The sequence below is a fragment of the Cyprinus carpio genome, chromosome B24 (genome assembly GCF_018340385.1).
Source record: "Cyprinus carpio isolate SPL01 chromosome B24, ASM1834038v1, whole genome shotgun sequence".
NCBI lineage: Eukaryota > Metazoa > Chordata > Actinopteri > Cypriniformes > Cyprinidae > Cyprinus > Cyprinus carpio.
The window spans coordinates 14,133,893-14,160,953 of NC_056620.1; the positions used below are offsets into that span (position 1 = coordinate 14,133,893).

The following is a 27,061-nucleotide window of genomic DNA, read 5'->3' on the forward strand; positions in this document are numbered from 1 at the left end:
ATTACATGTAAATGAATGTACTTAGGATCTGAATGGTCAAGTTACTTTATAGCCGGATAGCAAAAATGTTACAAATAAAAGGCTCTGGAAATATATGCATGACTTGATTGTATGATTTATCAACAAAATCAAACGCCAAGGCAGAACAAAGTTGCTTTTAATGCATAGGTTAATTTCAAATATCATTAATTAATTTACAACCAATAGATATAAATGAATTTTATTTTTGGTTATTGTAAATGCAAATTATACTTAAGTTCCAATTAGTGGATTTCCTGGTTATAACAAATTGAACTAGGACACATGATATTAAAATAAAGACCCTTATTTATTAAATGTTAAGCCTAAATAGCTTTTTAGAGAATGCACTGGAACGTTTTAGAGCATGTAATATTCCAAGGGACCATGTAATGACGTAAAGAACCACCGAATCATTCTTTATTTAGACGAACTGTTCAAAAGAACCGATTCGAGGAACTTCTGTCGGACTCGGGAGGCGGGAACTCTCGTTGTCAATCTAATAGCAGGTGTGACCATTTAGGTGCCTGATTGAAATGCGCCCTTATGTTTTAAGCATAGACTGTGTATGGTTTTTAGACGCTGTAGTTATTAATTATATATACAGAAAGGTTCCAAATTTTAGTGTGAATTTTGCTGTCGTGCTTATGTCCGCAGCTGACGTAGGTTATATTTTACATCCGTTTTTTAGGTTAGGACTTTGATGAGTCAAACGGGGTCCTAATTTGGGTTCTCAAGTATAGTTAATAACACCAGTTAGCAAGCAGAGCTGAAACGAATTAAAATTTAACGCCGAATTCATTTGAGTTTAAATAAATCATGGATGAAAGTGAACTAGAAAGGTATGAGATTCCTTATTATACTGTTTTTTTTTGCTTACAACCGATTTAGCGGGCTATTTATGCTGCTGTTATGTTTAATGTGTGACCCGGCTGAGTGCAGCTGTTTAACGCTCAGTGAAGATGTGTTGGTAATATGTGGTCAGGTATCACACTACATGTAGCAATCATCTCCGATATCTTACAAGGAAAGAATTATTCATTTATATAAAAAGCAACCATGTGCTTCCTGTTCTGTGCTGTGATAACAACATTACGTTAGTTGTAATTGAGAGCAACTGCCTTAAAGATCATAGTACTGTCAATACAATTAAGCATTAACGTTATAGAAATTCTAAATACTGTCCCTGCAGTCAGTAATGAAAATGAAACAATAAGTGCTTCGGGCCCGTAGGTTACAGCATGCAGTTACCCGTTTCTTTCACTCGTGTAAATATTCTTTACTCCAACAGGAAAGCAGTGGAGGAGCTCCTTAAAGAAACTAGCAGAGCAAAAGTCCGTGCTGAGACAATGGGTGCTACTGGATGGTAAGTATAGATAATCATGTTGAAACGTGCAGGACAATTTATGTGCTGTCCTTACAGTTTAGAAGGCTTTATATCCTATAAATGAATACTTTTCAGAATTTCCTTATGTATCTTGAATCTAAAAGCTTGTTAATTTGCTGTTTTCTAGGATGAAATGTCCGCTGGGAAGCACAAACAAGCGCTTTCTGCTAAACACTCTTCGTTCCTCTGCTGTGACGCATCAGCCTACAAATCAACGCGCTTCGGAGAGGGGAAGAGATGAACCTAGGTACAAAAGAGCTTGTGAAAAGCATCACAACACGGACTGTGAAAAGTGCAATCACAAAAAAGACTATTCACACAAAAGATACCACTCTGACTCTCATTCGCACACTTCCAAACACCGCTCTTCCTCACGCAATCATTCACCATCCCGAAGAAGACGCTCCCCTCGCCTCTCCCGGAAGTCAAATAGGACTCGATCTCGCTCACCAGTGCAGGACAGTTCCCCAGATGTCAAAAAATACACTGACAGAGGGGGGAAGTGATGTAACACTCTCTTTGTGGCTTTTTTTGTTTTGAGCACACGAGATCTCCACATGTCATATGAATGCCTACAACAATATGAAGGCATTCAGCAAATTTCCATTTGCATCATATTGCTGAACAATAATATTAAAATAGCATTTTTAAAACAACTAAAATACAGAATTTGAGTATTGAGAGAGGCTGTTAAATATAATTTCAGAACTATTTTAATAGGTCATTGTGTATCCTTGTTTCCTTGATTTTTTTTTTTTTTTACATATAATTTTATTGTTTGTATAAACATGTATACTTTGTGCGTGTGTACACACTAAGTATATATGTTATATTATAACTTTGTGTAAATTAAAACTTAACCAGCAATAAACATGACGTTCGTAGCTACAGTCGTAATTACTTATCAGCAATAATTAATATTTTCTCAATAATGGTCTTTGGGTTGTAACGTTTGTGCAATAAACGTGAGTGTTTGTTGGCGACGTTTCTGTTATTCATCCATTCAGTGCGTGGTGCCAGAATGTATTATTGCGCCTGAGATTTTCCTCAATGGGCGACTTAAATTTCATTTTAAATGTCATTATCATTCCTTTGCGGCGGTTAGACGTGTTTGCCCAAGCTTTACTGTCGCCACTAAGCAAGCATATTTTATCACCATTCATCCTCTTATTTCTAACAAAGAGTCTGAAGTAAGGCTCAGTGTCCGTGATCCACCTGGTTGCTCGCATCTCACCGTCCACGTGACATTTAATTTAAATCAAAAGACACATGTTAGGCTAATCAAACGGGTAGCCAAAACTGCATTTTCCTTCAGTTTTATAGACGAAGCATCTTGTGGGTGTATGCCACTTGGTTTATCAATATCTGATTACGTGTCGTTTCAGCCTACATAACGCAATTGTACCATTATGATTTATCTGAACTCCCATTATCGAGTCGCACTTGGGCATTTATAGCTACACATTACTCCTACTCAAACATACAAGTGGTTTCAGAACGCTGTTGCGTGTCTGCTAACTGGTTTATTGCGTTTTATCTGAAGTCTCAAAACGCATTTTAATTGCTAGCCGATTTTATGTACCAGTGCCTTAAGTTGTGTATTTCCTCTCTGGCATGGCAAAGCTGCATTACATATCACTTTACACCATTATCCCTCTCATAACCTTCCATGGATATGATTCCAAATAGCGTCGTCTCACTCACGCTTCATAAAACCTTTTGTACTCTTTCAACATTGTGAAAATAGTCGCGGATAACGGTTTCCTTCCCCTTTCAAACGAGGTCATATATAAACACCATTAAGCGCCGTTACAAGGCTTGATTGGCGAGAAATGGATTTGCCTGAACTTTATGACGGGCATGAGAGCCCCATTAAGATAGGAGAGAAAGTGCCATTATAGTCATTTGAAGAGGTCCATGCAAACACAGGACTATGCCATATATTCTTGAAATTTGCTTGAATATAATAAAACATATATATAAAGGTCATGCATGTATGTTACTTTTTGAAATCTTGACAAATGCAAGGTTGTAGTAAAGAATAATGATTTAAATGTCATTCGTCTTAACCCTTTATTTATTTATTTATTTAATTCATTCATTCATTCATTCATGCATGCATGCAAACGAAAGGAAAGGATGCTCTGATGGAGTTCTGGAAAAATAAGTTGTCAAAGAATACGATTTCCGATGTCAACACTTTTTACAAACGTGTTAAGTTTCAAAAAAGTCTAGTTGGGGTACAAATTCAAAACAGAGAAACTCTGGCTAATTTTATTTCAGTCTTTTTAAAATTAAGAAAAAGATAGCCTAAAAAAACTTAAATCTATATAGGCTAGCTATTTGTTTTTTAAAAGAATTATTTTTTTGTTGCTTCAACATGCGAGACTTGGGAAATTCCCCTAATTGAAAATCACCTTTTGCTGCCCATTTCTCCCTTGTTCTGACCTCTCCAAACATCTGACTGTCTGGTGCGCTCACGTTGCGCACACATCTCAAACTAATTGAGTTCTGTTTCACTCTCAATGTTAATTCGTTTACACCGAACAGCTCGTTTTTATTTATCCACGAGGACTTTAGTTTAATGGACCGTGGACGGGTGTGCTTAATGGCAGGTAAGCTTGGTTAAAGCAAAAGACGGACAACATGTTGAGAGGTGTGCGTAATGATTGCCCTTGTCACCAGTGTCCATAGATTTTGGACTTAATGGTGCCTCTTACTGTGTACATTTAGAGCACGCGCTCTTTTTACGAGAAAAAAAAGTTTAATACACATAATATTAGGCTTCAGATAAAAATGCGCGTTCAGAATAACTTAATATTTCTTCGATACTTTTGAAACATTGTACAAACGTACCCTATATGTAAAAAAAAAAAAAAAGGGACTTTTTAGACCCCCCAACCACTTCGCACCCTGCTACACTTTTTAAAACGGGATCAATTTTTTTTAAACATTTTCCCAAAGAACATTTTAATAATCTAAAGATATCTTCCCACTAAATAACATTTTGTGCAATAGAAAGTTTCAATGGAAGTTAAATGTTATTCAAAGATGCCAAGTTATAGGCTATTTGTGCAGTTACATAGTTGTCATATTTGGTTTTTGCTTAGACAATTACAGCTCAAGTAGGTCTGGATTATTTTGCCTTTGATAAATGAGAATCGATCCTGTCTCTTTATGTCGGAAGTTGATAAAGAGAATTTGAGCAATTTAGAATGTTTTAGCAACATTTTTTATTCTGCATTTTGAAGTCCCTCTTTTATTCCCGTTCGGTGTTCATTGAACAGCGGCAGTCTTTTCTGCGGAGATCAGAGATACGGATTCCCCGATTCACCTGTCTTTGCAGTAAATCTAACAACTGCAGGTGTAGCACATATAGTCGCAGGCAAACAGAAAGTGTTTGCCAAGGGCATTGATTTGAGCATGGTCCGTTCTGTTCAATTATTGTCAAACCTCGGGGCAGTCGAAAGGAAACACGTACAGAATTTACTGCCAGTTGACAGCTTTGTGTAAACAGTGAAAGCAATGGTGCAGCAGGGTCACATGTTCACGGTGGCACACCTATGAGGCCCTCGATCGGCGCCAGACGCTCAGACTGCAGGTAGAGCAGAGGTCCTGATCAGGGGCAGGGCGCTGGCTCATGTGCTCGTGTACAGCACGGTTTCCTCGGTCTGTGGCAATCATGAATCGGGAAGAGCACTATTACCCTCCTAACCAACTGTACAAGGATTCTTGCGCCTTCCAGAGACATCCCAACGAAGACTACAGCCAAAACCCTCCACCGTGTCTGTATATGAGTAGACAGACTCAGCCCGTCTACGCCTCACCGTCCTTGGGCAGCCAGGACCAGCCAAATCTTACCGACATTACTTCTTATAACATGCCGACCCGGGATGATCTGGCAGGGCCTCATCTTCACCTTCCCCAGACTCCGCAGACATCTCTACAGACGCTCGGCGGTTACGGAGACTCTCTTGACCTGTGCGGGGATCGGAGCAGATACCATCTGCCCTTCCCGTGGATGAAGTCAACGAAATCTCACACGCACGCCTGGAAAGGACACTGGACAGGTAACTCTCGTACTCTGGCCATTCGTTTTTAGGTTCACCATTTAAGTTTTGACAATGAAAGCAGGCCCTAATGTCAAATTCATGCTTATCTTCATCTCCATTGTGTTACAAGATTTCCATTTGAAAGTAGTATTTTTAATTACCCCACTTAGTTAAAAATAACTTTGTTTTCGTAGATTTCAAACGCAGAAAAAGAAAAGGATATACAGGACCAGGGTTGAGTTTCCCAAAGGAAACGTAGTTTTACGAATTTAAATGCTGAAACGCGGCCCTGAAAAAGTGTTATTGTCGTAAAAAAATGTTACAGCAGTCACAATTCAGTAATATACACATCCCATTTTTCTTGAGTGGTTATTCAGTGAGTAATCCACACGCAAATTACTTTTTTTTGTCTTTTAAAATCGCCCATAAGAAAAAAAACAGTATGTTAGTTTTTTGTTTCTTTAGGCTACTTTTTTTCTAATAGTCTAGAAATTCTATACTGCATATTGATGACTTTTAATTGCCTGATTATTTTTTACATAAATTCAAGAACAATGTTTATAATTATATATTTACTGTAAAATGTTACAATTATTCATTTTTGTAATATAAAAAAAATTATAGAAATAATTCCCTATATAATATATATATACATACAATTTGTCATATATAATTATTAAAATATCCTATAATTGTTATTATTTTGGGATTAAATTAATGACCTGATGAACATAAATATGACTTCACCATTGCAAGGTATCATTTTTAATGGAACATTTTCACAGTTAAAATGAATTTGATCTTGATTTCTTTTACTTTGAAGAAATGCATTTTTTAAAGACTATATTAATTCCCCAATTAGTAGCCTATTTTTGATTCGAAAACGAAAGAGAATATTATTTGTGAAAAACCCTCAGACGTCGGATAAAAACATTTCTAGCTGTGAATGCACGTCACATTTCACCAGATGCTGAGTGATTAAAGCCTATATTGACGGAAACTAGGCTACAACACAACTGCTTATATAGGCTACGCTATTTCTTGTCTTTATAATAATAATAGGCCTAATAGCAAACGTGGCCTAGTGAAAGAAAAAGAAAGTCGCCTAATTCGAGTTAATGCGTATTATTTTCAGTCTGAAACATCTGGTTTAAATGCATTTTATTTTCAGTCTGAAACATCTGGTTTAAGGTATTTCTCATTTTTACATGAACTATAGGCTACTGAATTCAGTGGGGAGGTTTTGACCTTTGAGTTGACGCCCGTGAGTTTTATTTTATATAACGCCCTGATAAACCGTTCAGATAACTTTCAAACTGTAATATCCTCAGAAGCAGATGGTGTGTCTGTGTCGAAAACATGACCTTACTAAAATTCCACTACTGTTATTCTGTTTTAGGTCCTTACATGGTGGAGGCCGAGGAGAACAAGCGCACGCGGACGGCGTACACCAGAGCGCAGCTGCTCGAGCTCGAGAAAGAGTTTCTCTTCAACAAGTACATCTCCCGCCCGCGCCGCGTGGAGCTCGCGCTCACCCTCAGCCTCACCGAGAGACACATCAAGATCTGGTTCCAGAACCGACGCATGAAGTGGAAAAAGGAGGAGGACAAGAGGAGAGCCAGAGGAGTGGATCCCGAACAGGATTCCTCGATCACGTCCGGAGATCTGAAGGAGGAGTCGTGTGTCGCTCCGGGCACGGGACCCCCCTCACCTCTGCACTCTCACCTACCTCCAGTCCCACAAGACTCGTCAAACAAACACTGACCAAAAGAGACATGTGTCATCAACGCAATCTTTCAGCCTGCCATCGACGAGTGGAAATACTAGTGTGACAATGACAAGAGTTCGTCAAATCCTGTAAATCTGTACAGTATGCTAAAAGATTGACAGTAGGGGGCGATCTCAGTCGTGTGAGAGCCGAAGCTCCCCTGGAGTCAGTTTCTTGGGAGGTGATTTTGTGTAATAGAAATTCATGACGTTGTCAAATGTTCATTAGCAAAACTTTATTGGACATTAGTATAATTGTATTCGTATTTATAGATAGACAATGAAAAGTCAAATAGGCTACAAGTGAATATCTCTCTTATCATGAATTTCTTTCAATAACATTCATAGCCTACTATTTATAGCTAAACAAATTAAAAGCATGTGTGCAGTGTGCCGTCCTGTCATTTGTTTTAATTTGGTGCAAATGAGAACCCTAAAACAAAGTGACCCATAAAAGACCGATTAATAATCAATATTTTTTGTTACTGCTTCATAAACCAAAGATTATTAACCAATGCGAAAAAACAAAACACAATTTGTAATGCAATAATTTAATTTAGCCCTATTGGATTTATTCATTATTAATTAATCATAGCAAGCTGTTCAAGCATTTTTAGGATCACTATGATGGTACATTGGCAAAAACCTAAGTAGGCCTACTGCCATTTTTATTATACTTCTCTTTACTATAGATTTACAAAGCATCAGAAATATTATTTTATTGCGTTAGAGGCGCCAGAACCTAGGTAACAGGGAACGTTGTCAACTTTGCCTAACGTTCTGGCAAGGTTCTCTCAAAGTTGTGAACAAACATTCTGCCGGTAACCTTGATAGAAACTTAATTCAAAGTTAGCCTATCTGGTCTTGAAGAGGCTAACTTTCTCAAAACGTTAGCACAAAACATTACATCATTCAGCGAACGTTTTTCTGAAACATTTTAGTTGGACGATACTAGGCTACTGCCTAGTTTTCAGAGAACATTCAAAAGTAATTTTCCCATCACGTTTGCAAAATGATCAAATAGAACGTTCCTTTAATGTTTTCTCTAACGTTCACATAGCCAAGAAAAACGTTTTTCAAACATTTAAAAACCTGGAAGTTTTGAATGTTCAGAAGACATTCGAAAATAACGTTTTCATATCTTAATGGGTTTACGTTTTTAGAACAAATGTTAGGCTCCTTCATATTGATCAATTAGGGTAGGCCGCCTTATTTTGTGTGTGTGTTAGGCCTATTTTTTAAGAAATATACAATCAAGTAGAGAGATGCAGTAAACATTTTTGAAACTGTAACTTGTTACAGTTTGGTTTGAATGTCAGATAAGACAATATTGCGTAACCGGAGGCTACAGATTTTTTTAACCTCTTCGATCGCGCGCTCTCGTTCCGCTGCCCGGTCATTCTTCAAGCGTTCAGATAGTTGGCGCACAATATCTGCTTTGTTGTTGAGACGGGCACAGATGACAAAAGGGAAGCCAAAGTGCTCCTTGTACTCCGAGTTTAGACGGTACATTTGCAGCCCCTCTGCGGTGTCCAGTGTGGTCATACCGGCTTGACTCTGCTCTTCTTGAGACTCGCGGGTTAGAGTCCCGCTCTGGAGGTCCCGGCCCGCCAAATCAGGGTGACACCGCAAAATGCCCTCTTTACCTGAACACATTCAATGTACTTAACCAGTCAATAAATTATTGTGTTTAAAACATTAGGAAACCTGATTTTGGTAAATAGACAAAGCAGAAGAAATCACCTGAGTCTGGTAGACTGTGAATGAATTCCGTTATGTGAGCCTCGATGTCTGCTAGATCTTTGAATGGCCGGTGGGACCATATCGCAGCCGAAATAAGGGGGCATTTCTCAATCACATTACCGAATAGTTTCACAAAATCCTCGTATGTTAGAGCATTTACAACATTTATGTCCATGGCTCCGGCGCATGTCCTCTACGAACTAGGGAAATGGCAAAAGCCAATATTAGACGAGGTCAACGTCCTTTGGGGCAACTACTGTAAGACTGTTCTCATTTAAATATCAGTAGTTGTCTCCATGTGACGCACTAAGGAGATTGAATATCCTCATTACACAATACTGGTATGATTATTGGGGGTTATATTTTCCTATTTAAATTTATTCCTGTCTGAATACTGGATTCTGATTGGCTGGCAGGTATGCAGTAAAACCATTTAATGCACAGGTAGCTCCAAGTCAGTTTGATCACTGTTCCATATTAATGCGCTGCTTTAATTGATGCACACATATGGAGCGAATTTTGTTACAATATTAATCAAACAAAACCAGCTTTTTGCAAATAAACAGAATTTGCTTTGCAGAGAAAAACTCGACTTTCAAACAAACAAAGTGATATTTGTATGGACAAATATAGCCTATGTATTGTGTGTTACAATTGTGACTCATTTGCCTTTTTATAAGGAAACTTGGTTTGATTTTCTAACATATGCATGCAGGCAGATTTTCTCACAAAAGCAACTGAACAACTTTCTTTTCTAAAAACAGCAGATGGTGCTGTCGGTCAATTTACGCTAGTCTCCCGAGACCCGAAACACCTGTTTAGGTTTTCAGACCAACATGAGTGGGGAACAAATGAGTTTCTGTCTTACTATATCTATAATTAACCATATAGATGTTTTAACAAAGCAAGACTACTACAATATCAATGAAATTCACAATAAGTTCTGTAAAGTTGTTAACATGATTGATTAGTTCAAAAATCAGCAGTGACATGGCTAAACATTTAACAGTCTTTCCCTATAATAACTGATCCATTTCCCTATAATAACTGTACCTCTTATCCTCTGTTTGATCGCGGGATAGAGGCTACATATGTTGATACCATTGTTAAACATTCAAAACAATGCAGGGGTATAACAATAAATCACAATATATTGTCATACTACAATGCAAATGTATTGTGGATAGCGTCAACTGTGTACCAAAAATGAAAGCGTTTTGAATTTTATTTTTTATGTTAGGTCAAGTAAGATTTATTGTCATTCTGCTATATTTGTTGAGACAGCCTACAGTGGAGAGAAATGTTGTAGGCTACCTTTGCAGTAAAAGTTTAAACAAGTATAAAACTACACATAGACAACCTACTGAAAGGAGTAGGCTAATCTAATCAAACTAGTTTAAGTTCAGGTGAGCTTTATTGTGATTCAGCTAGCCTATATAAATGTACCAAAATATAATCTAAACATTAATATCCCTTATGAAAATTAACCATGGTTTTACCAAATAAATACCATGGCATTTGTAGTAAAGCTGCCATTACAGAAATGGTCACCTGCAAAAAACAAACAAAAAAAAAAAAAAAAACATGGTTACCACACTTTTTCTATAGTAAAACCAACTTTAATTTTCGTAAGGGATTTAATAGTTTATTATCATATTTATGTTGGGTTGGGGCAGCTGTAATGGTTAGAGAATTGGACTTGTAACCAGAAGGTCGCAGGTTTGAATCTCGGTGCTGGCAGGAGTTGTGGGTGGGTGGGGAGTAAATGTACAGTGCTCTTTTCCACCCTCAATACTGATGGCTGAAGTTTCCTTGAGTAAGTCACTCAACCCCAAGTTGCTCCCCGGGCGCTGGATATAGCTGCCCACTACTCCAGGTGTGTGTTCACGGTGTGTTCACTTCTCACTGCTGTGTGTGTGCTCTTGGATTGGTTAAATGCAGAGCACCAATTCCGAGTATGGGTTACCATACTTGGCAAATGTCACGACTTTCACTTTTTCACTTTCACAAGTCTCAGTTAGCTTAAGATTCTGATTGGATGGCAGGTATGCAACAAAACCACTTAATGCACAGGTAGTTCCAAGTCAGTTTGATCACTGTTCCATATTAATGCGCTGCTTAAATTGATGCACACATATGGAGCGAATTTTGTTACAATATTAATCAAACAAATCCAGCTTTTTGCAAATAAACAATTTGCTTTGCAAAGAAAAACTCGACATTCAAACAAACGCAAAGTGATATTTGAGTGGACAAATATATGTATTGTGTGTTACAATTGTGAGACTCATTTGCCTTTTTATAAGGAAACTTGGCTTGATTTTCTAACAAATGCTTGCAGGCAGATTTTCTCACAAAAGCAATTGAACAACTTTCTTTTCCAAAAACAGCAGATGGTGCTTCTAGAAAACTACAGTATCCCTTTTTCCATTCATTGCAAAGACACTTGAGCGAGTTGTGTTAAACCAACTCTCTATGTTTCTTGTACAGAACAACCTCCTGGACAGCAACCAATCTGGCTTTAAAAGCGGCCACACAACTGAGACCTGTCTGCTGCTTTTGACACAGTTAACCACCAGATTCTCCTGTCCACCCTCAGAAAGATGGGCATCTCTGGAACCGCACTCCTGTGGTTTAAGTACTACCTCTCAGATAGATCCTTCAGGGTGTCTTGGAGGGGTGAAGTTTCTAAGTCACAACTTCTTGCTACTGGGGTTCCTCAAGGCTCAGTACTTGGACCACTTCTCTTCTCTGTCTACATGGCATCATTAGGTTCTGTCATCAGAAACATGGCTTTTCATACCACTACTATGCTGATGACACTCAACTCTACCTCTCATTCCCACTCATAGTTAGATGTTGCGACTTGGACACCTCACCTCTCCAAGATACTTTGAAGGACCTATCTGATAGGTAAGACTCAAATCATTGGAGTGCGGTTCCTGAGATGCCCTTTGCCAGTAGGGTTGACAGGTGGATCTGGTGGTTAACAGTGTCAAAAGCAGCGGACAGATCAAGCAAGATAAATATTGAAGATTTGGATTCCGCTCTTGCCAGTCTTAGGGCTTCAACAACTGAGAGCAAGGCAGTCTCAGTTGAATGTCCACTTCTGAAGCCAGATTGGTTGCTGTCAAGGAGGTTGTTCTGTGTGAGAAAGGCAGAGACTTGGTTGAACACAGCTCGTTCAAGTGTTTTTGCAATGAAAGGAAGAAGGGTAACTGGTCTGTAGTTCTCTAAAAGAGTTGGGTTGAGGGTGGGTTTCTTAAGTAGTGGAGTTATATGAGCCTGTCTAAATGTTGAGGGAAAACACTAGTGTGGAGGGATTTGTTGATGATGTGAGTGAGTGCAGGTACAACTGCAGGAGAAATGGCTTGAAGGAGATGAGATGAAATAGGATCAAGTGGACAAGTAGTAGAATGATTAGAAAGAATGAGTTTGGAGACTTCTGCCTCAGAGAGTTAAGAGAAGGATATGAATGAGTGTATGTTTGTTGGTGAGATGTGCTTGACGGATTGTGGTGTGGAAAATTGTGCACTGATGTTTTTAATTTTATTAATGAACGTGGCAAAGTCGTCAGCTATTAGAGTTGATGCAGGAGGGGTGGGAGGAGGACAAAGGAGCGAGGAAAATGTTTTAAAAAGCATGCAAGACTTAGACAAATTGTTAATTTTGTTATGGTAGTATGTCCTTTTAGCAGTGGAGACATTAGCAGAGAAGGAAGAGAGGAGTGACTGATACACATTAAAGTCAGTAGTATTTTTGGATTTGTGCCACACCTTTTCAGCAGCTTTAAGCTTAGAACGATGTTCGCGTAGAACATCAGATAACCAAGGGGCAGAAGAGGTGGTTTAGGGGAAGGAAGCGAAGATAAAACCATAGCAGATAGCCAGGAGGGTGAGAGTGAACATAGGTTATGTCGAAAGATGACATGTGGAGGGGTAAGTGATGTGTCAGGGACCATGTTGAGGTTAAGAGTGAGGAGGAAGTGATCTGAGGTGTGCAGTGGAGTAACCAGTACATGATCAGTGGAGCAGTGTCATGTGTAAAAAAGGTCCAGTTGGTTGCCTGATTTGTGAGTAGCAGTAGGTGACACTCGGTTGAGATCAAAAGAGGCAAGCAGAGTGTGGAAGTCAGCAGATAGAGGTTTATCTAGGTGGATGTTGAAGTCTCCAAGCATAACTAGGGGAGTACCATCCTCAGGAAAGGTTGAGAGCAGCACATCTAATTCATCCAAAAAGTTACCTAGTCGTCCTGGGGGTCGATAGACAACTACAAAATGGATTTAAAGAGGGTAGGTAACAGTAACTGAATGAGATTCAAAGGAGCTGTTGATATCCAAAGATGGTAAAGGATTAAATTTCCAATTATTAGAGATAAGCAGACCAGTACCTCCACCTCTTCCAGTCAAACAGGGGAGTGGGAAAATGAGAAATTATTGGAGAGTGCTGCAGATGTAGCAGTGTCCTCTGGTTTAATCCAGCTCTCTGTCAGGGCCATGAGATTTAGCTTTGAATGACTAATAATAGAAGTAATGAAATTGGTTTTGTTTACAGCAGACTGGCAATTCCAGAGACCAATAGAAAAAGAAAGTAGTGTATTAGCAGACATAGGCAAAGTGTGCAGGTTGTTAGGATTACTCTGCCTACAGTGTGTGATGTGTGGTTTGGGAGTGGTAGTGATAGTAGGGATCTGGAAACACATAGTAAGAATTGGTTATAAAAACTGAAACAGAAGTGAAACAAGTAGTAGGAAAAAGGATTAATCAAAAAAATACTTATATCCTTTGCCGGTGTCCCTGCCTAGTGGAGTCACACGGTAGAGTCAATGGTCTTTACACTCTTCGGTCTTCACACGAGGAGGGCTTAACAGGAGGGCTGCCGCGATATACTAACCTTTTTTATACCCGTCAGACAACACGGAAATTGAATTCAGCTGAACACACTTTACTGTTTATCACAACAAAGGTCTAAGCAAGCGCACAACACTGACAAGGTATGTGATAGAGTACGAGACCAAACACGGCACATCTCAATACAGTAAACAAACAAGCATTTCCTAGCAATGACAACTGCGCTAAACCCTAATGAGACAAGAAATAAATACACTTACGATCTGCTTTTAACTTCCGCTGATTTAACTGCTTCTCTCAAAGAGTATTTCTTTACACTGTCTTTGGCTGGCGCTTGAACACACTTGACTGTTTATCACAACAAAGGTCTAAGCAAGTGCACGACACTGACAAGGTATGAGACCAAACATTTTAGCTCATGAAGTTATGAATAAAAGGCTACTGTAAGGAATTATATTAGTGGCTCTTCAAGATGCAAACGTTCTTTATCTGAATCACTCTGAGAAGAGTCCTTGCTGTCGAGTGTGTCTTCACCCGTGTAGCGTGACCTCATCCAATGCGCAGAAAATTGCCACAAAATTATGGCAAATACTCAATGAGATTTGGCTGTAGAGTAAGTAATCTTTTAGTGCTCATTAAAGGTGATGTGTGTAAGTTTTTGACTCTGCTAAAGCATAAAAATACCATAATTTGTTTGCAGATATTTAAGAAACATGCTAAGTTAACATACTTGTTTATCTGAAAAACAATGCTACAGTCAGTTATTGAAAATGTGTGTTCTGGGCCAGAATGTCGGTCTCTGTTTTGGTTTGTGAAACCTGCCCACTGCCAGTTTACCCAATTGTATTTCGGCACCTGGTGTTGCCAGTTGGCGGAAAACACAGTGTATTTAATTTCATTCATTGTCAAGTGCGCTCATTCCTGTTGGTCAATCTGGCAACTTGTGTGTGCTTCAAGTCTGAGGAGGAGGGGCCGGTTGAAAAAAAACCCCCTCTCCAATATTTTGAATTTGGATTGCAATACCTACATACAGCAAGTACTTACTGAAATTATGTACCATTGAGTGTGCGATTTCGAACGCAGCCACTGTAAATATTAAAGCCATGTTATAATAGGCCTGATAACAGTTGAAATGGGTTGTACAACAGCATTTAAGATAAAAATAAGGACAAAGACGACCCATGAGTAAGAGGTTTTCCTGGTCTCAGGGTTTAATATTCTGTTCTCATCTCATCAGTGTTATTACACCCCAGCTGTCATCATGCAACATGGTGCCACCCTCTGTAGGTCTATGATATAAACACCTTCAGTCAAAACACAAAATCATGACACAAAATGCACAATTTGTATTGTGTTTTATTTGCTATTTTGCATCTTAAATCTTACATACAAATATTTTGCAATATTTTCATAAACAGTTTACAGTTTGTTAACTCCTTTTCAATTATCATGCCCACTTATTTATGGTCTCAGTGGACCGAAAAAGTTAGGAATGCTTAACCTAAATAGTAAGGGTGCTTGTACTTTGCTGATTTTAAGCTATTGACTTCAAAAGACACTGAAATGTAAGCTATGGACTATATTGTTTATAGAAAAAATGCACAAATGCAAATTAATGTGCAAATAATTTTTTTTAAGCATAACTAAACACACTGTTGAGTGTTGACTATTCTTATTACATGATAAATAATATTTTAAGAATAATGATTAAACCATAAACGTCTAATATATCTGAATAAATATAATGAAAAATTTAGTTTTTTTTGTTATAAAAATAAATCAATTTCTTCTGCAAAATGCAGAAAAAAAAATCATAATCTGTTGTACTTCTCCAGCACAGCATCTCTTGTAAGCTTTCATTATGGTGTACAGAAGCAGGTTATTCAGGTACAATATCTAGAAATCTAATTAAAATTGGGAAGATTTGTTATTTATATATATATTAAAGTTCCTAAAGAAGCTTCCTGCACAAAACAACATTCAAATACTGTATGTTATTAATTACAGTGTAAACACTCGTGGAAAAATGTGAAAATTTGTTAATAGGCCTTAATCAAAAACATTAAACACATTATTGGTGCTACACCATGCACATTAATTATTCATTCCAATTCCTTCCACGTTTTCTTTTAGAAATTAAAAATGCTATGTGTAAGTAGCAATTAAAGGTTATGCATTATGTTTTCCTAATGTAAGGCTTTAACTCCTATGTTTAAATGAGAGGTTCTGTTCCTACAGATCCAGGATTGTCCACAGCTTTGCTTTCATCTGAATTCTCAGTGTCGTACTGGAAAACATCCATTTTCTCCATCAATGTAGCATCAGGGGTCACGGGTGCATTCTGGTATGTTATGTCATTGTGGCAGAATCCTCCAACATTGTAATATAGCTGTAAACAGATATCACAGTGAGTGTGCATCCAGCAACAATTTAACCCATTTTTAAAAACATTTTTCACATAAAACTCACCCTCTCTTCCAAAGCAGCCAGCTCTTTTTCCATGAAAGCCACAAGCTTGGAGAAACAAGGCCGGTTGACAGGATCAAGCATCCAGCAGCGACACATTACCTTGTAACTAAACAAACCCAAACACATTTTAAATATCATTCTCCAGTGTTTTATAAAAATATCATATATATATAGTGGTACTTACATGGATTCTTCAGCATAATAGGGTTGCTCCATGTGATATCCACTTTCAATCATTCTGTAGAATGCGTCATTCACAGTTATTCCAGGATATGGGGTGACTCCTAATAGTGAGTACAAAATATGTTAAAACAGAAGTCATTTATAGGAATTTTCTTGGCTCAATACAAGTTAAAACCTGTATACAGCAGATAGAGAGAGAGAGAGACACCTAGAGAAAAGATTTCCCATAGCAAAATGCCATAGGCCCAGACGTCACTCTGCATTGTGTAAACCCCTTTGAAAATACTCTCAGGAGCCATCCACTTCACGGGCAAACGCACCTGAAAAAATGTCATGTAAACAATTATAAGTCAGTTAAATAAAGACCAGTCACATCAAGACTATCATATATGGACACACAATACCTACATTTCCTCTTACAACGTAGTTGGAATCATGTTCAATGTCTCTTGCGAGGCCAAAGTCACCGATCTTCACCTGTCTGCCGTGTGTCACCAAAACATTTCTGGCTGCCAGGTCCCTATGGATACACTGTAGGCAGAAAATTATTCACTAAAGCCTTTTTTGAATTGACTATATAACAATATGAGAAAACAAATCAAGAAATAAAGCACTCTTATAAAGCAATAAAGCAATTTTTTTTATTCTAATCATCAAAATATGTCTAAAAATGTAATGTACAGAAGTTGTTGTAACATGCTCATGTGGTATTCAGAGATAACATTAGAAAAAAAAAGTGTAAAAATAAGTTAATAAAACTTAGTTTTATCTCTGTTAAATGGAAGGGAGTAGAAGTAGCATGATCAGAAAGTTAAGCTCACATTTTTAGAGGACAGGAACTCCATGCCCTTTGCAACTTGAAAAGAGAAACTCAGAAGGTCATCATAGGTGAGACTCTGAAGTTCCTCTTCTTGATGTTTGTCTTCACATTCAAGCATTTCTTTAAGGAATTAACATAAGCAATTAAGAAAATGATTTTACTAATTATCATTAGTTAATTGGTAAAAAATAACAAATAAAATGAGCATATGAACATTCTGAAATCACGTTTGCTTACTCTGAATTCATGTTTTCTTAAAATATATGTGAAATCAAGTGAATGTGAATAATCAAAATAGAAATAGATCATATACAAAGCTGGTGCTCTTAAAAGTCACTGTATAATTCATCTCTCCGTTTCTCCACCTACCCTCAATAGTAGACACTGAGCTGATGCTGGGTCTGAGGAGTGCCTCGTTCTCCTGTCCTTTTGTTGAGGGAGTCATGTGCACGTATAGGTTGTTATCAGGCTCAGTATACTCACTGTGGAGGTGCAACAAGGAAAGAGATGCACACAGTCATTTACAGTAACTGTACGACAGTTTATTCATTTATGTACACCTTTAGATTTACGGTTCCCATTTAACACAATATATTGATTTCCCTCTCTTCCGCACTCTTTTTTTTTCTTTGTTGAAAAGGCCACTGCTGTAATAACTGCCTGGTATACATTTATGCAAACCTGGAGTTTCTCTTCTGCTGGAAGTTGTGGTAGAGGCTCCTGAATCTGTCCCTGTTGAAAGCGTCTGTCAGATATTTGTGAAAACGTTCCCTGTTGCTCTTCAGATAGTTCAAGAGATCTCCGTTACAGCAGTACTGGAATATCAGGTAAATAGGACCTGTGGATTTCAAAAAACGAACAAACAAACAAAAACAGCTAGTAAATTTGGCCTTAAGGACTGGCTAATAGTGTATATAATCCTGCTTTTTTGATGGTCAAACATACAACCGACCAATCATAATCAAGTAGGTCCCACTTAAAAAAAACATTAATTTTCTCCATAGGGAAAATAATTTTCATAATAACTTAAAAATCTATAAAGACAGAACTGTAATGTGAGCTCTGTGTAATGTGAGGTTGCAGATTCTGTGGTATATGCTTTTGTTCAAACTATCTGTTCACATTATAAGGGAAGTCGTGGCCTAGTGGTTAGATAGTTTGACTCCTAACCCTAAGGTTGTGGGTTCGACTCTCGGCCGGCAATACCACGACTGAGGTTCACTGCTGTGTGTGTGCACTTTGGATGGGTTAAATGCAGAGCACGAATTCTGAGTATGGGTCACCATCCTTGGCTGTATGTCACGTCACTTTTATTTCAACTTTAAAAAAAAAAATAGAATTTAACTGTGCAATTTGTTGTGAAAAACTACATTACCCATGATGCTGTACTATTTTAATGTATTGTTTCTATAGATATACGCAACACCTTTAAATAAAAAATGTTTTATATTTCACTATTGTTTTTAGTTTATGTCATTCATAATGCTTCATGGGACTGTAGTTCTTTCTCTCACTAAATCCGTTAGGTAAACAGTCTTTCTTTAAGATTTTCAAATATCGGCCTCAAATTAAAGTTTGTAAGGTTGTTAATCACCTTATAGCTGCTTGGCTTGGTTTATGGTTCAAAACATGTTAAGAAAGACTATTTAAAAATCACTATGGGAAAAATTAATGGAAAAAATATTACTGGAACCAATGCTGCTCTATAGATATCTCCAGTAAAGGATATAATTCAGAAACCCATGACTTCTCCAAATCTTACCTGAGCATGTACAAGCGCCGAGCAAGTTGACAATGTTTTCATGGTGTCCAATATGAGTCAGCATTTTCAGTTCAGACATCAGAGCTTCCTTTTCCACTGCCTGGTGCTTGTCTGTTTAGTCCATAAATGAACAACATTAGTCCATAAATGAACAACACAAAGCACACGTTTATGTTTATGTTTCCATCATATGCCAGTGATGTATGCAATTGATTTATTAAGTTTTGGAGTGACTTAATGCTAATTATATCATTACGTACCCTTTAACATTTTTACTGCTACCTGAATAGACACTCCAGGGTTGCTGATGCCATATGCTGTAGCCTGTACAACCATCCCAAAAGCTCCAGATCCCAGCTCATTCCCTTTAGAAAGCACACAAAACAAATTCTTAACACCTAATTTATATAATTTATATATAAGTTATATATCTAAAGAAAGTTCCTGGTGATCTTTACCAAGCTCAAGATTTTCTCTTGGAAATTCCCATTTCAGGTCATACTTAAACTCCCTGAAATCAATATATATGTAGTCATTGTCATTGGGTCCGATCATCTGAATCATCTGGATCTGACACTGATACCCAGGCTTCTGTAACAAAGGAGCAAGAGCAGGTGTTTGAAGAGGTAAGATCTATGATTCTAGGTGTTTGTTTGTTATTGTAACAGAAGCAGGTATAGGTTTACCTTAACTCTGATGAAGACGATTAAGCCAAAGATGATCACGAGGAGAATAAAGATGACCAGGAAACAAATCACGTAATCAATGCTGGGGAAAACTGAGGGAAAACAGCAGGTGAACTTTATTATAATTTTTTTTTAACTAAAATCGTGACTCAACCTCAGTGTTAAACATATATTTGAAATGAAAATTAGTGTGGGATATATGTGTGATATCTGATTCATATCAGAAAGAAAAAATGTAATATGTTTTTAGAAATATCAATCCCTGAAAAATAAAAGTGCCCATTAAAAAAACACATTTTCAAAGCTGTAAAGAACTGCTATAAATAAGGGCAGGGGCTTTTTGGAACATGCTATATTTAATTCTGTTTCTCTCTGTGTGGCGTAAAAATATTTCCCACATATTTACATATAGAAATATGTAAATATATGGGGAAGAGTTCCCATATTACAGTTCAAAAGTTTGGGGTTGGTAAGATTTGTGAAGAGTTTTGTTTTTGAATGTCTCTTATGCTCACCAAGGCAGCATTTATTTGATTCAAAAATACAGTAATATTGTGACATTTTATTACAAATTAAAAGAAATGTATTCTATTTTAAAATGTTTTAAACTATAATTTATTACTTTGATGGCAAAGATTAATTTTAGTTTTCAGTGTCACGTGATCTTTTAGAAATCATTCTAATATGCTAGCTTACTGCTCATCAAACATTTCTTATTATTATCAATGTTGAAAACAGTTCTGCTGTCAAATATCTCTAAGGATTTTTTTAGGATTCTTTGATGAATACAATGTATAAAGGAATTTTATTTAAATTAGAAATCTTTTAAAACAACGTAAGAATTTGCTCTCACTTTTGATCAATTTAATGAGTCCTTGCTGAATAAAAGTATTTAAAAAAACTTACCGACCCCAAACTTTTGAAAGGTAGTGTAAAGAGCCATGAAATCATTATTAAAATCTAGTAAGATTATGCTAGTCTGTGTATAGGTTAACTCTGCTGAATCCAGTGTTCAATTTAGGGTTTATACTCACTTGCTGAAAGTCGTATTTGGTCACTACATTCAGTCCCTGCTTTGTTAGAGATGCAGCATTTCATAAAATGGTCCTCACTGTTCCATCTGGGTCTGGCAAAGTAAATTTTCTTCTGACAGAACTGATCTGAATCCATGACCTTGGGCTGGACAACAGGCATCTCTTTCCAACCTTCCTTATTACAACTGCAAAAATATACAGATAAATAGTTTAATAAATGAGCAACACACACACACACACACACACACACACACATTTCATGTTTATACCATTGGTTTTCTCTGCTTCTTACTTGGTATGTGATGGGCAGATCTTCCAGGATACATTCATAGGTAGGGAGCTTTCAGTCTCACAAGAGACATTTGAATCCTTGTCTAATTTTATAGCAATTTTAGGATCATCTGCAAAATGCATTGAATATAAACTTATTTCACATTTAACATCTCATTTTTTTTCAGTCGAAATGTTTATGACCACTCACCGGAAATGCAGAGAGACATATTCCTTATGACACTATAGTACTGATTCTTTAGTTTCATTTGATATTGGCCTGGTTCAGGGTTACACAGCTCAAATGTACTAATGAGAGAATCAACAAAATAAGCAAACACCACAACACTCTATCATTTGCATTGAAATGGATACCATGAGGTAAATACCTATTAAAATTATGGTAATGGGTCTCTCTGCACTGTATTTTGGTTTGATTCGGTGTAATCCAGTGACACTGGGCTTTTGGGTAGGAGAACACCAGAGCCTGGAAGCAGAAGCTTGCCTTTTTTCGTGCTGGTATGTTGTTGTTCTCGTTCAACTGCAATATGTCGATTTTGTAATTTTCTGTCAAGGAAGAATCGCCGATAAAAGAGGGGCAAAAATACCACTTTATTTATTATTGGCATAATAAATGATTGTCTTAAATTTGAGGCTGTACACATTAGAACTTGGCAGCTTTAGAAGCAGCACTAAATCTGCACTGATCATTGTGCTTTCTATTTAAAAATCATATACTGAAATAAATATTTTAAAGAAACATTTTAATAGAAAGGGCAATAGTTTTACTTACCAAGCACCCTGACATGGGTTTTCCTAGTTTGTTTGTTTTTAGATTCGCAGATATACTCCCCACTATGTGTCATGTTCACTGATTCAATAAAGAAGTATTCTGTCCAGTTTATAAAATATAACGATGTGATACCCTTGACCTGAAATAAGGTGCAGGAAAAAAAAAGTAAACAAATTAGCAAATGGTCAGAGCAGTGAAACCTCGATGTACTATTTCTTTATGGTTAGCATCCATATCTTACTGCTGTGTTATTGAAGTACCATCTCAGTTCAGGGGCGTCCATAGACGTTATGGCGCATCGGAGTAGCAGAGACTGACCAGATTTCAGGAAAATTGTCTGAGCCTTTTGCCCATCCACTTTGAGATCTGAAGGATAACCAACACAATTCACAGAAGGTTTTCATGGTAAACCAAAATCCCACATCCTATATCATCAAAATAATATTTGCTGTCAAACAGTGCTGAAATTTATTAAACTTGCTAAACTTGTCACCATTGTGATAGATATTATAATATTATAATATCTGAACACTCAGTATCTAAAGTTTCTGTGTTTAAGGTAGAAGTCATTTGTTGATGTATAATTTTAACATGTAAGTGATTGAGTGACATGACATACAGCCAAGTATGGTGACCCATACTCAGAATTCATGCTCTGCATTTAACCCATCCAAAGTGCACACACACAGCAGTGAACACACACACACCTTGAACACACACCTGGAGCAGTGGGTAGCCATTTATGCTGCGGCACCCGGGGAGCAGTTGGGGGTTCGGTGCCTTGCTCAAGGGCACCTCAGTCATGGTATTGCTGGCCCGAGACTCGAACCCACAACCTTAGGGTTAGGAGTCAAACTCTCTAACCACTAGGCCACGACTTTCCCATGAACAACAAACCGCCCCCCAAAGAATACTGATGAATCAATTATGGTTTCCCCAAAACTATTAAGCAGCATAAATGTTTTCAACATTAATAATAATAAGAAATGTCTCTTGAGCAGCAAATTAGCACATTAGATTGATTTCTGAAGGATTTTCAGTAATGGCTGCTGAAAATGTTATTTTTGATCACATAAATGCAGCTTTGGTGAGCATAAGAAACTTTCAAACACATTCAAAAACTGTACAGACCCCAAACTTTGGAACGGTATTGTGTACTAGTGTATCAAAAATCATGTCAACACATTACATACCGAAATGATGAACCTGAGTACATTCTTTTCCCAGTGAATTACTGGCACAGCACCTGAGATCTGAACTTCCATTATAATCATCGTCACTCGTCACAATGCTCTCTGTCTTATACCTCTTATTTTTCATGCCCTCCTTTGGATTATTTCTAAAAGGAAAACAAACAGTTGAATCACGGACCTACAGTTACAGCAGCATTTTATGTAATAAATTCTCCCATCAAGAAACCAGCTCTTCAGAAGCAGTATCTACAATGGTGGCAGTCCATAATGTCATATTACCTGTTACCATACCACATGATGGCTGGTTTTGGGTTCCCCTCAGAAGTACACACTAATTGAGCTATATTTGTAGACCCTGCTTTTGCGATAGCTTTGAGCACTGGAACTGATGGCCACCCTAAAGAGAAAACAAAGATCTTATATTAAATGTAACAACTCGGGCATTAGTATCAATATAAATATATTTCCTCTGATTTATGTTTGTGTCTGACTTACTTTGTGGTGACCGAACAGCTGTAACACTATGATTGCCACAGATTACAGTGTATGTTTCATTTCCAAATCTCTCAGTGTGCAGTAATGCATGCGTAGAGGTATTTATCCTGTAGGAAGCATATAAAAATTGTAATAAATTATTCGTTAAGAGATATCTTTTGAAAATACCAGCATCTAGACTTATAATTTATCAATGACATATTACATATCAAGCAATGTATTAGAGTACTTCATTAAACAATCATGATCTATCCAACAGATACTATATGAACCTTTGGCAGAGACATTTAAGCCCATCTGAGCCGTTTTGTTGGCATGCACTGTAAATTTCCACAGTTTGTCCTTCAGTGAAATCCAGTGTAATTGGGTCAGGACTCATCAGATGAGTCTGTTCCAATGTGCATCTTACAGTCTAAAAAAAAACAAAAAACAAAAAACAAAAAACAAAAAAACAGAACAAGTGCACTGACGTTAACCATCAAAATAGACATTAACACTAAAATACAAATCTTTGTGGTTATTACGGCAAATTCTGTAAAATCATCAGTTCTGCTTTTATTTTTAGCTGCTTTTTAACTGTTAAAAACTGGCTAAGCATTGAATGCAAAGTAAGAAAAAGACCTTATGTCCCTTCTTACAGAATCTAGTTAAATAATCAGAAGAAACACAAAAAGGGTGTTTAAATATGTTTAGCATTTAATATAGGCTAATATTCACATATTTGATTATTAAATGCCTAAGAATGAATGAATACTTTTACTGTTTTATTGAAGACATTTATATAACAATGATTTTATTTTTTCATCTTTCTTCAAGAGAACCCTTTTACAGTGATTATACTTTAGCAGCAGCATCAACACTTTAAGGACGAATCTCTTTTTTAATCACTTGATATTCTATAAAATTAACAACCTTGTTACTATTAATTTCTACAGTAAAAAACTGAAAGTTTATAATGTTTAAATCTTACAAAAAAAAAATGTTCCTAAAAATTGCCATTTATAAATTAAAACGCATCCACGTGGCTACATTCAAATTAATGTAAAATCACTGCTGAGGCAAATCTTGCTGAATAGTTCATCTTCAGGAATCTCTAACCTCAGTCCTGTGGCATATGTGGGTGAAGCTGAAATATCTGCATAAACTGAGCCTGAGAGCTACAGGGAGAAAGCTGTAGTGAGCCAGTGAGGGGCTGATAAGAAGGACTTTACCGATCCATCAGTGTCACACTGGGGATGAGTCTCAGTTGAAGCGTCCGTCACCGCGCTGCCGCGAGCGCTCCAGTGCAGCGCGAGCAACACTGGTGCAAGATAAAGAACAACACAAATATGAGAGAAAGCGAATGAAACTAAAAACAACTATACTCCAGTAGGCTAAATTAAATTATAACTTACAAATCAGCACAATTAAGCACATGAAATCCATTAAAATGCACTCATAATGACACAAATAGGTTAAAACTTAAAGCTACTAGATATTTCAGTTTGTCACCAGTTCACTGGCCTAAAAGTAACAAATGTTTTGTCCGACTTACCCACCAAAAGCCTTTTTCCTGGAGGCATCGCGTGAAGGCATAACAGCTTCTTCCTCGACCCTTGACTGATCATGAAAAAGGATGGACAGCGAACAAAGGCGCAAAGACTTTCACTTCAGCGCATGACACAAAACATCACTTCTTAATATGGCATAAAGACAGTCGCTTCAGCACATGACACTAAACATCACTTCTACTAACGTTTAGGCACCTTTTTAAATGCCTCATGCTGGGTATTAGTCTGAGAGCAATTAAAAGAAGACTCCTTTGTGTTTTGGCAGGTAGATTGGCCTGAATTAATTATGTTTTTTTGGGGGGGAAACAATATATTTCTGATATTTCTGGCAATACTAGTAATATTGATATTAATAATAATAATAATAATAATAATAATAATAATAATAATAATGAAAAAAAATAATTATTTAATAGATATTTAATTTAATTTAACTTAACACACACACTACTGTGCAAAAGTCTTAGGCCATTAGTGTTAAAAAAAAAGGTTTGAAGCCAGTTATTTATATTTTTGCAGTAGTGTGTCAGTAAATATCAGTTTACATTTCCAAACACTCCTTTTCTGCCATTAATTGATAAAATCTAGTGAGATTTTTTGTTTGCACAAGGAGTCTGAGAACAGCCAGGGCTCCACACAGAGATCTGATCTCATCATCATGCAGTCTGTCTGGAAGGACATGAAGAAACAGAACAAACTCAGACAGACTAAATGCAGAAGAACTGTGGCAACGACTCCAAGACGTTTCAAGAAACCTTCCTGCAAAGTATACCTAAAAAAAAAAAAAAAAAAAAAAAAAAAAAAAAAAACTATGTGCAAGTATATAGGACAAAAGCTGTTTTAAACCAAACAGAAATTAATTTCTGTATTTTGTTTTGTTTTTATATATATATATATATATATATATATATATATATATATATATATATATATATATATATAGAATTTCCAATTATATATAAATATAAATATTGGGGTTGGGGTTTATATGAATATATTTCTGAAGGGAACTGATGGCATTTTCCCCTCTTATCACTGCTGATCCATAAGCGCCACCTGTTGTCAGAGAGTGAATTTGTGTTCTCATTCAGCCTGTTTTTGTTGATGCAGGTTTCATCTTTGTATCTTGTTCGTGTCGTGATTAAAATGCAGTGCTTGGTTCTAATTTCAAATGGCTTTTTTAAAAATCAAATATGTTTAGTTGTAGTAGCAACTGCCCGTTTTTTGCAAAAACACTTTCATGGCAAGGAAAAATATTTATGGCCGGTAAATTCTCAAATCACCAGCCACTGGCAGATGTGAATGTTAGTTTTAGGCCCTTCTTGCAAGTGTAGAAATTAGGACAAAAGTATTGCAATTTTCCTACTGTAGAGTAAGAAAATAATAATAATAATAATAATAATAATTCACGGTGCAGTTGTTTTACTATGGCTATTACTGTGTCATAGGAATAATAATATTAAATTATTATTATTATTATTATTTTATTCTAATTTGTTTGGCTTCCAAATTCACCAGTGAGACTGAGACACTAGCCTATATCACAACTAAAAAGAGGGTTGAGTCCCCTTTAAATTTCAAGTACAAGTACATTCACCAGCTTTTTTCTTTAAGTTTGCACACTGAACCTGTGTTGGATCTCTTAATTTTGAACTCTCAAAGTGCACCAGAGAGATGAGTTTAACTTTAAAATGTACAAAATTTGCCCCGGGTCCCCTCTAGAGGGATCAAGGACCACCCACCACAGTCTCACAAAATCCTGTGAGAAACACTGATATATATATATATATATATATATATATATATATATATATATATATATATATATACGCATACACACACACACACACACACGTACATCCATCTATCCATCTATCAATAGACACTTATAAATAGGAAAATGTATACATGATAATAATAATAATAATAATAATAATAATAAATGTTTTAATATAATTTATTTGTAATTTAGGCTATTAAAACCACATAC

The 27,061-nt window shown here is 36.8% G+C and overlaps 4 protein-coding genes across 4 annotated transcripts; 2 read left to right on the plus strand and 2 right to left on the minus strand.

Annotated features, from left to right (window-relative positions):
• The first annotated feature begins 607 nt into the window (after window positions 1-607).
• On the plus strand, window positions 608-2,388 carry si:ch211-140b10.6 (protein POLR1D-like). Its single transcript, XM_019067542.2, has 3 exons — window positions 608-860; window positions 1,310-1,384; window positions 1,533-2,388. The coding sequence occupies exons 1-3, from the start codon at window positions 838-840 to the stop codon at window positions 1,909-1,911; spliced, it is 477 nt and encodes a 158-aa protein (XP_018923087.1). The 5' UTR covers window positions 608-837; the 3' UTR covers window positions 1,912-2,388.
• A 1,373-nt stretch (window positions 2,389-3,761) lies between these two features.
• On the plus strand, window positions 3,762-7,612 carry pdx1 (pancreatic and duodenal homeobox 1). Its single transcript, XM_019067533.2, has 2 exons — window positions 3,762-5,475; window positions 6,857-7,612. The coding sequence occupies exons 1-2, from the start codon at window positions 5,046-5,048 to the stop codon at window positions 7,219-7,221; spliced, it is 795 nt and encodes a 264-aa protein (XP_018923078.1). The 5' UTR covers window positions 3,762-5,045; the 3' UTR covers window positions 7,222-7,612.
• Window positions 7,613-8,441: 829 nt separating this feature from the next.
• Window positions 8,442-9,184, minus strand: urad (ureidoimidazoline (2-oxo-4-hydroxy-4-carboxy-5-) decarboxylase). Its single transcript, XM_042752045.1, has 2 exons — window positions 8,968-9,184; window positions 8,442-8,870 (listed from the first exon to the last, which is right to left on the minus strand). The coding sequence occupies exons 1-2, from the start codon at window positions 9,140-9,142 to the stop codon at window positions 8,521-8,523; spliced, it is 525 nt and encodes a 174-aa protein (XP_042607979.1). The 5' UTR covers window positions 9,143-9,184; the 3' UTR covers window positions 8,442-8,520.
• Window positions 9,185-15,154: 5,970 nt separating this feature from the next.
• Window positions 15,155-25,208, minus strand: flt3 (fms related receptor tyrosine kinase 3). Its single transcript, XM_042752043.1, has 24 exons — window positions 25,056-25,208; window positions 24,733-24,821; window positions 23,794-23,933; window positions 23,522-23,628; window positions 23,306-23,423; window positions 23,027-23,172; window positions 22,075-22,199; window positions 21,834-21,972; window positions 21,430-21,607; window positions 21,252-21,349; window positions 21,063-21,171; window positions 20,771-20,955; window positions 19,737-19,828; window positions 19,509-19,641; window positions 19,311-19,415; window positions 19,051-19,161; window positions 17,970-18,126; window positions 17,658-17,770; window positions 17,290-17,408; window positions 16,877-16,999; window positions 16,677-16,788; window positions 16,470-16,569; window positions 16,286-16,391; window positions 15,155-16,205 (listed from the first exon to the last, which is right to left on the minus strand). The coding sequence occupies exons 1-24, from the start codon at window positions 25,126-25,128 to the stop codon at window positions 16,029-16,031; spliced, it is 2,955 nt and encodes a 984-aa protein (XP_042607977.1). The 5' UTR covers window positions 25,129-25,208; the 3' UTR covers window positions 15,155-16,028.
• Between the last annotated feature and the right edge of the window lie 1,853 nt (window positions 25,209-27,061).